Raw genomic sequence first — 14,366 nt, 5'->3', positions numbered from 1 at the left:
TGTATACATTGTATTATATATATATATATATATATATATATATATATATATTTAAAAATAACTAAACATTTCACAAAAAGAAGTTTGTTGATGACCTTACTGTGCATTGCTGGTGCTCAAACAGGTTAAGTGCACCAACTAAATTCTTCCTGCTCTTTCAGACAGGACATGGGATCAGGGTCCCTCGCCCTTCCAGGACCAGCACCTCCGCGGCGACACCGGCTTTATCGCTGATCTGCACTAACATGCCCAGCAGGATCACAAAACATACAGCTAATCGTTCAGGAAAAAAATTCTACCGTGAGAGAATGGTATTTTATGATGTTTAAATATCTGACATGATTAAGCATAAGTTGACCATGTATTATGAAAAATAAAGTTTTTATTACATGACAATGAAAGTGTTGTGCTACCATTTCTTAAAGGTGACGTCGTAAAAACGTTGTCTCTGTGGTGCAATGAAAACATTGTGCTCCATTGTTTAAACATCAAGAGCAGTCTGAGGGGCCATTCACACAGAATGTGTTTTTGCATTTATAAAACATGAGACGCAGGACAGTGGAATGAAAAGATAATGTAGAGACCTAGACGTGTCGTCTTACAAGTTTTACTTTTTGCAACTTAGGTGCTGCATCTTTATAATGCAGTTTCATGTGCGAGACGCTAAAAAAGACACAAGCGCAAGTGTCATAACATATCTGTCTAGTGCGTGTTTACACAGAAAAACTGCATGAACAGCCCCTGAACAACGTTGGCTCAACCAATGGTGAGTGTATTTTTCTGCAAGCAACTTATATTATCCAGACTTCTATGTTAACGTAAAATATTATATTTGCTGCCATAATATTACATATTTCTGGGTGACTGGGATTTTATTTTATATTTTAGTTGGATTGTGGATATTGGGTTTGTTTTACTGATCAGTAAAACAGTGTCTTGGACTGGACTGACACCTATTGGCATGGAATGGATGTAGCTTCACGCAAAAAAATGTGATGCTATGGTAGAAATAGTCTAGCCTAATCACAAGTGTACTTGTCACAAATAATTTATTCTGCAATAAAGTTTCAATAACAGTCTCAACATGGCAGCCGCCATGAGGGAGGACCACCCTTCATGTAGATTAAACCAGCTTTTTCAAGACCACAAATGTGAATGGAGTACTTCATCTCATGTGTGTGCTTGTGTTATTATAATATTATTATACTTTTTATACATTTCTGAGTGGAAAAAATAATAATTGCTGTACCTTTAAAACCAAAGGCTAGTTGTTTATGCTAGCCTAGTTTCATTATGAATTCGAGACTTGAATTCATGACTCGGATCTGCCGTGGGAACGTGTGGATCCAGTATTGAAATTTGATTCATGAAAAAATAAAAACGTTGTTGGAACCTTTTAAATTAATCTCGATGGTAAATCTTTCGACTGAAGGAGAGCATTTGAATTTTTGGCGGGAACATAATTTAAACGCAATTTAAATTATAAGTATAACCTATTCAAAATCAATACAAAAAGCAGTAGCGTATTTAACAAAAATTTATTTTACTCCAAACACGAACATTTCGTATAAGAACTCTTTTGAGTGATGACTCGTTTGATTGATGAATCATTCTGTCAACCGTTGCATTAAGATTAACTGTTCGAACGAACCGATTCGCTACCATGACTCGAACGTCTACTTGTGATTTGAAATACTCTTTCTGAACCACTAGATGGCAGCATCCAAAGCTTTATCGTTTTTTCACATTTCAGCACAGTTTTCTGCTTTGTGTAAACAAGCCAAGCATTTTAGCCAATATAGCTCTGTCATTTACACAGAAAGACCCTTCTCTCACACTCCAAGCTATTATTTGCTATTGTCCAACTCTCCCTTTCCTCTGCTCTGACCATCACTAGACAGTATTAGCAGAACAAACAGCCCACATCCAGCTCAAACTGCAGATCACAGACAAAACCCTCAAGTAATCCGTCAGGCCTGCAGTTTCTCTTTGGTAGTAAATAAGATGTAATATCTGAGGATAGTAGTAACCACTGTCTGCAGAGACGCATCTTGTTAGAAGCCGGCAGAGAAGACCTTCAGAGAGTTCAGCTGAAAATGACCAGACCGTGAAAAAGAAAATCCAATTACAGAGACAGCCGAGCCCACCCGAGAGCAAATACAACTCGATTTTTACTTCTCCTTCAGCGTCTGCCCATGCTAAACGCACCACCGTGATTGCTATGCAGTTCCTAAGGTGTTCTGGTTTGAACCCTGTGTGGTATTATGTTAAATTTCCCTGGAATGATCGTTATGTTCTGGGTCTAATTGAGCCTAATTGGATTCAATACAATTCACCAAAAATTTTCAAAGAATAAATAGATAAATAAAATAAACCTTTAACATTAATACTTCTCACACATTACAAAAGAGCAAAATAAGGACATATATTATAAATGAATATTGTAAATAGTATTTTAATATATATATGTTCATATAATTTTTTGTTTTTAATATTTTTTTTTGAAGCTCAAAAAATAAAATGTTTTTTTTTTTGATAATAAAAGTGTCTGCCAAATGCATAAATGTACCCTCAGAGGGTAGAGAAAATGACAAAATACATAAAAAGTTTAATATATATATATACTGTATACTGTATACATACATATTGTAAATGTAAAATATATTTTTCACCTTCATATACCAAAATATACTATAAAATATATATTTAAATATATTTCAGAGGCAAGAAAATACATTTACAATCTTATGGATTTATAATGACTTCATAATGTTTAACTTTTTAATATATTGTAATATTGTAATTTTTTTGGAACATTTTGAAGTATGTTTTTCCCCCACATTCCACAACACATTGCAGACACATTCACGACTCTCAAAAATGTTTTACATAATAACAAAAACAACACATCATAATAACTATTATTATTTTTATTTAGATTTTAAAAATCACATTATATTAATAATTATTATACTATTTTACTAATAATAATAGTTAGTATTTCTATTTATAATAATTTAATTATTTGTAATAATTTTGATGATTTGTAATAATTTATTATCATTATTATTATTACGTGTTAAGGGGGTCTGAATACTTTCCGTACCCACTGTATATATATATATTTTTTTTTTTTTTGCCACTTTCCACAACACTTTGCAGGCACGTTCATGACCCTAAATGAGAAATAGTCTCACAATTTCAAGATAACCATCTTAGCTTAACCAATATTTCTGTCAGCTCAAAGATGTGTTGCAGGTCAAATTGACCAGAAACATTATATAAGGGTCAAACATGTCGATGTGTGGTTATTAGGTGCTTTTTCTTATTGGCAGGTTGGATTTAGGATCTGTTTTATTACCATCAAGGTGATAAATTTGAGTCACACCTGACCTGCAAAACTACAGAAAGACAGAGCCAGTGACCTTATTACAAAGCCCTCTCTCTCCTGCCTGCAGGACATCCGCTGCCTCACAATGACACACTGAAAGGGTGAAAGCAGCTGGAGATATGTATATCAGGGTTGTGTACATTAGATCATCAGTCTCTTCAGAATTTCAGATGACTCATAAAACTCCCTAGTTCATATCGGACTGCTCTGAATGGCTGTTTAGTAATCAAACAAGTACTTTTCCTTCTAAACAAGCTGTTCAGATTGATTTTTGAGGAAAACATTTAAAGCTGACGAACACAGAAAGGTCAGCGCTGACGCTCCCGTCAGGCTTTTGTCAAGGCTTCAGCGCCTGTCACTCAAACCTCAGGTGGGTAATTAAAGCTTTCATCGAATTAAATCCAAGCAACAAAATACAGCAATGACATTCAGCGTGAAATCCCTGAACTTCACAGTTGTCTTCTGGTGATTTCATGACGTCGCAGGAGATGAAGAAGACAACAAACATGCTGGAGGCATGTCTCTGCAGAAATGCCAGGAGATTTTGTTCTCAAGAGATCCGTGACCTGCTGAAGGCACTTGGAAGGCAGTCAAGGGCTCCGGATCAGGGATACTCAGTGATTACAGGACTGGGAAGATCCTCAAAGACCTGCTGAGCACAGCTGAGAGCGCGAGGTGTGCAGTTCTTAATGATTTCATAAAAGCAGGTCTACACACCAGATGCCTTCCAAGCGTAATAATAACATTTATTATTATTATTTAGATTTGTAAAATAATAGCAATAATAATAGTAACAATAACAACAATAGTACATTATAATACAATATAATTTTAGTATGTAGATAGTTGTATTATTATTATGATAATGATGATGTGCCACTTTTATAACAATAAGAATTAATATTATTATGTGCCACTTTTATAATAATTGTAATATACATTTTTATAATATTTATTATAATTCTTTTTATTACATTTTAATTTGTAATTTAATTATAATTGATTGTCATTATTGTTATTATTCTTAACATATTTAAACATTTTAGAATTATAATTTTAATTTTTTATAATAATTGTTAGCATGTGCCACCTTTATAACAATAATAATTTGAACTATTATTATTACTGGATGATGAAGTTTACAATTGTACAAGATTAATGCTAAAGTTGTTGCACCTTACCTCATAATGTTATGTCTAATTAATATGAAATAATTACTGCTGGGCAGACATTAGTAGCAGTTTTCTACATTCGAGCCCATATTTTATAAGACATAGTGTTTCTGGGAAAGAAAGAAAAACACGTCGACCTGGATAAAGTGAGGAGACAGCAACTTAAACTAGGACAAAAAGTGTGAAGCAGAAGATGAGAGAAGTGTAATGAAAGAGAAAGAGAGGCGTAACACAAGCAGAGGTGAGATTATTCTGTATTTGGGCTTTCAGACGCTTGTCAAAACACGGCTTCTTGCTGTTGTTCTGAATGTGAGGAAACATCACCATAGTTCTTTACCTAGATTGACTTTATATCTAGTTAAACTAGCAAAAGACGTTTTGAAATTTCCGTTAGTTTGAGGTTTTAGGCCTTGACGATAAAGTATATATCTTGACTGCAATGTAAAACGCTTTAGATAAAAGCATCCTGCAAATGCATAAATGTCAATTTACATCTTTAGCCTGACTGTTGCGCTCTCATACATAATAAAGAAAAATCACAATTTAGTATGCAAATAAATGTTAAACAGAAGACCAATCAAAGCTGAAGTATGTAAATATGATAATGTCATCATTGTTGATTGGATACTCAGTGATTACAGGACTGGGAAGATCCTCAAAGACCTGCTGAGCACAGCTGAGAGCGCGAGGTGTGCAGTTCTTAATGATTTCATAAAAGCAGGTCTACACACCAGATGCCTTCCTTCATATTTCTTCGGATTTGTTTTTTGAGGAGGGACGACAGGCAGTACAACAGAAAGAGCGACGGAGAGCGAGACAAACGGGCCTCTGTGGAGATGCAAAACATCTGAGCAGTGTGAGCAGTACAGTTCAACACACTGTAACCGTGATGCTATTTCAGTTTCTGAATCCCTGAGCACACTGACAAAACAGCCACCGAGAAAGGCATTTTTATGTTTACATAAGATTATTATATATAATAATACTATATAATAATTACTATAATAATAATTAGGTTCCACATTTATAATAATTTCTATAATGATTTCAGATTTAATATAATAAAAATAACAATAAACATTATAATAATAATTACTATTATTATTATGGCACATAACAAAAACAACAACTGTAATCATTCATTATTATGTGCCACTTTTATAATAATTGTAATACAATACAAATATACATTTGTGATATAATTATGATTATCATTGTTATTATTCTAGCCTGACTGTTGCGCTCTCATACATAATAAAGAAAAATCACAATTTAGTATGCAAATAAATGTTAAACAGAAGACCAATCAAAGCTGAAGTATGTAAATATAATGATGTCATCATTGTCGATTAGGTTTTAGATAACGAACATTTTAAACCAATGAATGTCAATGGGGGATTTTGATACATATGATATTTGTTGTGCTCTGTTGTAGTAATAAACATAAACTTCATTACTGTATTACATGAGAATCTAATCATTGAGATTCATGAGAATGAGAGAAAAAACTCAAATAAAACATTCAGACACATTCTAGGTTATTATTAAAAACTGAAACCATAAAAAGCTTTTATTACTTGAAATAAAATCTGAAAAATCTGAAACTTAAGCTAGTTGTGAAGGCAACGTGTCTCTTCCGTTTAAACTTGATGTACTAAAATAAGAAATAAGAAAATAAGAAAAAAAATTTAAATGATAAAAAACTAAACACATTTAAAAAAAAACAAAAAACAGACTAATCTAATAAAAATGACAAAAACACAACAAAATTACCAAAACTTTAACAAAAATTAACAAAAAAAGAAAATATAAAAATTAAAATAATTACTTAAATGTTAACAAAAATTAACAAGAAAACAGAAAATTTCGTGTAACAACATATAGGCTATTTCCATCAACATTTATTTTATATTTTGTAATGCCACCTATAGAAAATGTTATTAAATCTGCAATAATTTACAATATTTCTTTTTGTTTTTCCACTAAAATGAAATACAATTTTTTAAAAAGTATAAAAAAGTTGTCAAGGCAATATTTCTAATTTTCATTTAGCTTAAGTAGCAAAATAAATAAAATCAACAAAACTATAGACACATAAAAAAAAAAATCTAATAAAAATGACAAAAACACAACAAAATTACTAAAATCTTTACAAGAAAATATTTATAAGAAAACAGAAAACAATGTAAACATTCAAAATAGGAATAAAAATATTATGATAGCATCTCAATAACATGCATTAAGGGCACACAGGAATGAGAACTTGGGTGAAAAATGAGCTTGAATGTCAATGCAAAGCAGATCTAAAAATAACGTTGAGGTTCTGCATTAAATCGGGGGTGACAGTGAAGCCTGAATGACGGGACGCTGCTGGCCGCTGGATGAGCGCATCTGACATCCCTAAAGGGACCCTGGATGCTGCGAGACACAGACAGCATCCGAGAGCAGAAACGCAATGAAGTAGGTCATTCACGCATAGATACGCACACATGCAGCCCCTCCCCTCCATCTCTCTCACACACACACACACACACACACACACACACCAGCTCCTCGTGCTCCAGCGGCTTCCTTCAGGAGCACACAAAGACAGCAGAACACACTCAGCCGGACGGATGGCAGAAACAGACTGTGCTTTTTCCACATGAGTGCAGGATGTAGAGCGTTTCCTTTAACAGAGCTGGAGTGCTGAGGAAACTCATTTTTTGGTGATAGAACATCATGGTTTTTTGGATGAATTTCTAGCCGGGTTGAGATCAGGACGCGGTGTTTGGATGCAGGAACATGAGGGAGAGAGACAGCAGGGCATGGGCAGGTGAGTTCAGCTCATCACTGACGTGTCTATTGATTTCTTTTGTTTGGAGACGCTTGGCTCGAACCTGCTGCACTTGCGCTGTTGGGCACATGGTGTGTTCATGCGTTTTTGTTGTTGTTGTTGTTGATGTGTTCAGGGTCAGATGCTGTAGGTGTGATTGTTATAATAACACCAAAGCATCTGAAGTGTAAAAACAGAGAAAATGAGAAAGGAAGGCGAAAGAGAGTAATAAAAAATGGTAACATATTGAAATTAATTCAAATGTAAAAAATAATAAAAATGGAATGAGAATGAATTTAAAAATTAGAATTGTTTTATTATAAAGCAATTTTTTTTGTGCAATGCTGATGCATTTAGCGCTTTTGAATGTAAACATGAGTTTGCATGTTTGTACGTTGTGTGTGAAATTAATGTGATTTGTTAGGGAGGTCAGGTCAAAGGTCACCTTCAGGTGTTGACCTTAGGGTCAGTGAGAAACAGACGGTTTCATTTATTAAGGGAGGCAATTCTGTTTAGTACAGTAGATTGCTTTCAAGATGCATCAATATAGAGAAAGCGAATTATAGATTTTACACTCGGTCTGAGATTTAATTTCAGTCTGAATAAATGTATATTTTACATTTGTATTTATTCATGTAGCAAATGATTTTACGGCTCAGGATCAAACCCATGACTTTGGTGTTGCTAGCGTCAGTCTATGCAGAACTGAATATGCGATTGCAATTTAATTTATACATTTAAATTAGATTTTTAAATATTAATTTTCATATAATTGGCATCAAATAGAATGAAATGCCAAGAAACTGCTTTATATGTAGTTTGAAATAATAAATAGCATTTTTCAGTATGAATGACCCATTAGCATGTTATCATACACACAACATATGGACAATTTCCAGAACATGCCACCTATAGAAAAATATATTTAATTTGCAATTATTTACAATATTTCTTTATGTATAATAAATATTTTATATATTATATTTTTAAAATATAATATTATTTTATGAATTAAACGTTTTTCCACTAAAATTGTGGAAAATATATATAGAAAATATATAGTATATGTATAATATATATTATTGACATATATTTTGATTGTAGTGGAAAAAACAATGCATTTCTCCACTGCATTTACTCTCATTTAAAAAGTCAAAGTCTTTATAATGGAGCTAAATTAGGAAAGTTTACATTCCTGTCCAATTTGTTGTTTTGCTGGATTCATGTGAATTTCTTTGAATGACAATTCATTTTCCTGTCATTACAATTCAATATCCAGTATGCTGCAGTCTAATCAATTCAAATTCCAACTCATGAATTGAAACTGAGACCATTTCTAAATTCTGGCTTTTGCTCTACCAGTTGAGCTGAACGAAGGGCCAGAGAGAACGGCTGGCGGTTTAATGCAGTAGAAATCAAAGGCTGGCAATGACCTCTAGAGAAAATGAGAATGTTCCTGAATCAATTTCTCATTTGTTTCTCAGTCAGGGGTTAAAGTGGGCAGGATAGCAGGGGTTGGGCTCATCAGAACTTCTGGCAGGTCATCTTAAGGTCGTCTGGCATCTTCATCTGTTGTTGTTGTGGTCGTGCAGCGCTGATGCTCAGCGGAGGGTCTGTCACTATGCATGATGCTGATAACGTGAGGCCTCATTCTAGGTCACTGCTTTATTCCCGTGAGGAGCGTGATTCAGTTAGTGCCCTTTGCTGTTGTTGAAATATTCACAAAAATTTGACTGAGAGCATCACGCCAGGAACACGGCTAGGGAAATAGAGTGTAGGTAGAGTGCTGACGAGAGGAAAGAAAAGAGTACACAGATGCTAGAGAGAGAGAGAAGAATAAACAGAGAAAGACAAATGACGCCATCAACGAGCTCTATACTACCAGAAGAGAGTTCCTCGCCAGGATGCAATTCCTCTTGAAATGAGTTTGTGTTCAAATGTTAGTGTGTGTGTGTGTGTGTGTGTGTTTCTCAGTACCCAGGTGGGGGTTCTCCCAGCGGGACGGGGCAGCGGGACGGGCGGCGCTCCGGTCGAGGACATGCAGGCGCTGTCAATCACGTCTCTCTCCGCCTCGGAGCTGGAACAGCAGTATGAGCTGATCGCTCCTTTAGGGAAGGGCACCTACGGCAAAGTCGACCTGGTGGTGCATCGGACACAGGGTGAGTCTGTGTAAAAAAATGAGGTAGTGGCGTTCCGATGTTCTTTTTTTATGAATGTCCTGCATAGCTGCTCCTCTCAATGCAACGGAAGTGAATGGAGTTGGAAGCAGTCAAGCACCAAAAATGACACCATGAAACCAGCATGCATATTTCAATATAATATTATAATAGTATATAATTATGTGAGACAAGCCAAAATTTAGATCACTATTCACTGAAATCTAAGCTGTAGCTATTAAATCTCATTTACCCTTGTGCAGGGTTATTATCATTAATTAAAATCAAAACTACATGCATTAAAAATATTTTTGTTACTTAAAATAAACCTTAATTGAAATAAAATAAAATATAAAAAAATTTTAAATACTAAAAATATTTGCAAAGGCAAAAATTTTCAGTTATTTCATTTAACTTGAAGTGCTAAAATAACTAAAACTGAAAGATAAATCAATAAATAAATAAAATAAAAATAAATGACTAAAAGTAAACGGAAAAATATAAAAATAAAAACAAATTCAAAATATCAATAAAGATTTTGAGCTTTACTTGATATAAAATAAAATAAACTGGAATAAAATACAATAAAATATAAAAAGAAACTATAAAAATAAAAACAAATTCAAAATATCAATAAAGATTTTGAGCTTTACTTGATATAAAATAAACATAAAATAAAATAAACTGGAATAAAATACAATAAAATATAAAAAGAAACTTATTTCATTTCAGCTAAAATAATTAAAACTGAAATAAAAAATAATAAAAATTACATAGACATTAAAAAAAACTAATAAAAATAACAATCACACAAAAATAGAACTTAAAATGGAAATAAAAATGGAAAATTCAAAAATTCAAACTAATTGAAAATATTAATTAAACACATCAATGATACTAAAACAACACTGCCCTTCACGCTAAAAAATAAAGGTTATTGGCATCAGTGGTTCCATGAAGAACACAAAAGGTTCTTTATTGTGGAAAACATGTATTTAGACTATTAAAATGTTCTTAAAAACAGTTTAAGAACTGTTCACTGAAAGGTTCTTTTTGGGAACCTAAAGTGTTTCTTCTGTGGCATCACTGCAAAAACCACTTTTGGAACCTTTATTTTTAAGATGTATCATATTTCATTCACCATTATTTTGTGTATTTGCAGGTACTAAGCTGGCTCTGAAGTATGTGAGTAAGAACAAGACAAAGTTGCGCAGTTTTCTGCGTGAGTACAGCCTGACGGCAGCGCTGGGCTGCAGCCCGTTTATCATCAAAGTTCTGAACGTGCTGTTTGAGACGGAGGACAGCTATGTGTTCGGACAGGAGTACGCGCCTGCGGGAGATCTGTTCGACATCATCCCACCTCAGGTACCACAGCACCTCGTTATTAACACCACAATCTTTACATCGCAAGTCACATATTTAATCATGCATTTGTAGGTTTAACACCTGTAGCACTATCAAGAATTCGTCTGGGTCCTTTTTTTAAAACTACAAAATCAACAGACAAATAAAACATGCAATTATGTATTCATTTTTATGAAAATAATTATTGAGTAGAATTAATTCTATTTTAAATAAAGAAAAAATAAAAGCAATTTAAATTAAAAAACAATTAACAATATTTGTTCATTAAATATTAAATATACATAGTATTAGTTTACAACAGGGGTGTCCAAACTTTTTTTAAAGGGGGCCAGATTCGACGATGTGGACACTCTGGGGGGGCCGGATGCTGCTCCCTATACGACAGTAGCTTGAGTTTTGTTGAGGACCTTCTTAAAAGTTTTAATAATTATAATATATAGAATGGCTTTATGGCTTTTTGGACAATATAGAAAACCAACTGTCTGTTTGTAGCCTTTGACCAGACTTTTTGCCTTTTCTAAGTGGGGGTCATTATTTGTAATTCAAAAACAGAACAGTGGTTAATTTCCATTTTAATTAGAAAATTACAAAGTAAAACAGTAATCAGTAATATTTTTAATACTAAGTATTTTGGGACTGGGAGTGAACTTATATGTAAAATATAATTAATCTATAAATAAAATAGAATTCTCTTGAAATATATATTAAAATATAAAATATATCACAATTCAAACTAGGCTTAATTTTCTTTACGCAAAATATTATTTGTTTGGTTGTTTTTGTTTGTTTTTTATTCTGTGGTAAAATATGACCTGGACATATTCTTTGTTAGATTCAACTGAACGTACTTGTATATACATATTTTTTGCATAATATAGAACACCAGCTGTCTGAATGTAAACTTTAACCAGACTCGCACAGAATCTGTGGATTTTTTTCTCCCACATTTTTGAGGATTTGTTCAGAATTTTACAAAAATATGTGATAAAAATGCCCGGTGAATTGGCATAGCTATGAATGCTAGGTATTTGAATTCTGAAGGCATCTGTGGAGTTCAACAGGCACATGCATATGATCCAGCTTTTGATTATGGAAAACTAGGTAGATCAAGGTCAACTGCTTACTCCCTTACAGATTAACAGCCTGTACTGTATCTCTCTCTGTATCTCCTCTGCTCTAAACTGTGCCTTTGTGTTTCTGTCTCTTTCCAGGCCGGTTTGCCGGAGGAGATGGTCAAGCGCTGCGTTCAGCAGCTGGGTCTGGCTCTGGACTTCATGCACAGCAAGAGTCTTGTCCATCGGGACGTGAAGCCAGAAAACGTTCTGCTCTTCGACCGCGAGTGTCGACGTGTGAAATTGGCAGATTTAGGAATGACACGGCGGGCAGGCAGCCGGATCAAGCGGATCAGCGGCACCATCCCATACACCGCCGCCGAGGTGTGCCAGGCCTCGGTATCGGAGGGAATCGTCGTGGTGACGACCCAGGACGTGTGGGCATTCGGAGTTCTGCTGTTCTGCATGCTGACGGGAAACTTTCCGTGGGAAGCGGCGTTGCCTAGCGACGCATTCTTTTCGGAATTTCAGCGATGGCAGCGGGGGGCGTTTCCTCCCGGCGTTGTTCCCTCCCAATGGCGGCGGTTTTCGGACGATGCGTTGCGCATGTTCGGTCGGCTGTTGGCGCTGGAGCCGGAGCGGCGCTGTGGGGTTAAAGAGGTGTTCTACTTCCTCAAATACGACCTGCTGAATCATCACCGTCGCAGAGCTTCCTGTAGGGTGCCTAGGGGTGGTTCAGCACGATGCTCCGCCCACAGGCACGCAGAGCCCTCTCCGCCTTCAGGCACTTCCTGTCTACGCCCCACCCCCCTCAAACGTAGCATCCTGTCCGAACCGCATTCTTCTAGGGAGGAGTCCTCCAAAAGCCCGTCGCCCAATCGTCAAGACAAGAGCAAAGTGATGATGACCACTCCTATTGAGATTTGCGTATGAAGTCAAAACTGGATACAGCCGCAAAAAGGTAGCAATATTACTTCAGAATTACTATTGGGAAAATGTTTGCACAGGAACGACAACATATTTCGTGATGGAAGTTCATAGAACGGCCACGAATGTAGCAATAGCAAACTATTACATGGTAACTTTGAAACCTCGCTAATTTAAACTAAAAGACGTAGCTTTGGTAGGTCACTTTAGCACTGGAAATGAATCAGTTTCACTAGGAAACTGTGGTGAATTCATTAAAACTGCTTTCGTTTTAAAGGAATAGTTCACTCCAAAAAGAAATGGAAATTCCGTCATCATTTACCTCATGTCGATCCAAACCCATATGATTTTCTTCTTACTCGAAACATGGAAGAAATACTGCATGATGCTCCATGATGGATCCTGAAATGACATAAGAGTACCATATTCTGAGTCCTCTAAAGCCATATGATAGATTTATGTGAGGAAAAGTCCAAAATCTAAGTCATTATTGACCAAAAAGTGTACAAATTGTACCTGTAGGAGTACAGCAGCTGGGTCAGTACCCTTAAAGGGACACATTTGTACATTGTTTACCCCTAAAAGGTGCATATTAGTACCACAGAGTAGTATATACTGTACTGATATGAACCTTTTATGGGTAAATTAGGTAAATTAACACCCCAAAGGTAAAATTGTTGCACTTTTTTTCTGAAAGTTGAAGATGCATTGCGTCTGGTCATTGACCATTCAGTTCTAATGTATCTCAATGTGTTGTATTTGAATTGAATGACCTTTGAGAGATACTGCATGAGGGAAACATTTTCAACCCAGTTTTTGGTCTGTTCCTCACTCAAAGCTGATCATCATGTGGTTTTGCAAGACTTATTTATATATTATATATTTTATAGTCGTATAGACTAGTTTTATTGTGCTTTTTTGTCTTTCTTGGAGCAAGTGTTATTTTAGTATCATTGATATACTATCATTATAGTTTTGTTGATATTTTGAATCAGATTTTCTGGATTTGATTTTAATTTTTGTTAACGTTTTAGTATTTTTTTTTTTTTAAAGATGTCTATATATATTTAGTTTTTAGTTTTAGTTTATTTAATTTTAGTTATTTTTGAACTTCAACCTAAAGTAAACGAAAATGAGAACTGGCTTGGCAACTTTTTTATATATACAGTTAATGGATTTTTTATAGTTTTAGATTTAAATGACATGACAGAGAGTAAATGATGTTGGGTGAACTAATCCTTTAATTATATATAGTGGCTTCTAGGGCTGCACGATTAATCAAAATAATGGTTTAAATAAAATGAAATAAAAATAAATACACTTATTATATACTTTTTAAATAAATACTTGGTTTTTCATTTTACAGTGAAATAACATTAATATTAGTTAAATAAATTTTCTTATTTAGTAATTTTTTTTTGTTTAGTAATAAGAATAATAATAAAAAATGATAACCAATTAAAAACAAAAAAAATTACATTATTTTAA

At 34.4% G+C, this 14,366-nt stretch overlaps 2 protein-coding genes across 2 annotated transcripts in view; both read left to right on the top strand.

Annotated features, from left to right (window-relative positions):
• LOC107747894 (N-acetylglucosamine-1-phosphotransferase subunit gamma-like) overlaps positions 1 to 386 on the top strand; it is a 3,705-nt gene extending 3,319 nt beyond the window's left edge. The window contains exon 10 of the mRNA XM_016562508.1: positions 162 to 386. Within this exon, the coding sequence (XP_016417994.1) occupies positions 162 to 244 (83 nt within the window). The 3' untranslated portion in view covers positions 245 to 386. The remainder of the gene's footprint in view (positions 1 to 161) is intronic.
• Positions 387 to 6,817: 6,431 nt separating this feature from the next.
• On the top strand, positions 6,818 to 13,728 carry LOC107747892 (serine/threonine-protein kinase SBK1-like). Its single transcript, XM_016562507.1, has 4 exons — positions 6,818 to 7,378; positions 9,353 to 9,537; positions 10,697 to 10,899; positions 12,111 to 13,728. Exons 1-4 carry the CDS (start codon positions 7,338 to 7,340, stop codon positions 12,882 to 12,884), a joined length of 1,203 nt encoding a protein of 400 aa, XP_016417993.1. The 5' UTR covers positions 6,818 to 7,337; the 3' UTR covers positions 12,885 to 13,728.
• Positions 13,729 to 14,366: the final 638 nt, after the last annotated feature.

The sequence above is a fragment of the Sinocyclocheilus rhinocerous genome, unplaced genomic scaffold, assembly GCF_001515625.1.
Source record: "Sinocyclocheilus rhinocerous isolate Xijiao unplaced genomic scaffold, SAMN03320098_v1.1 scaffold799, whole genome shotgun sequence".
Taxonomy (NCBI): domain Eukaryota; kingdom Metazoa; phylum Chordata; class Actinopteri; order Cypriniformes; family Cyprinidae; genus Sinocyclocheilus; species Sinocyclocheilus rhinocerous.
The sequence above is the reverse complement of the archived record's forward strand: the minus strand, read 5'-3'. Positions and strand labels throughout refer to the sequence as shown.

Coding starts and splice junctions, on each gene's coding strand:
- LOC107747892 (XM_016562507.1), top strand. CDS start 7,338: ATGCAGGAACATGAGGGAGAGAGACAGCAGGGCATGGGCAG. Junction 7,379..9,352: donor AGACAGCAGGGCATGGGCAG/GTGAGTTCAGCT, acceptor TGTGTTTCTCAG/TACCCAGGTGGGGGTTCTCC. Junction 9,538..10,696: donor GGTGGTGCATCGGACACAGG/GTGAGTCTGTGT, acceptor GTGTATTTGCAG/GTACTAAGCTGGCTCTGAAG.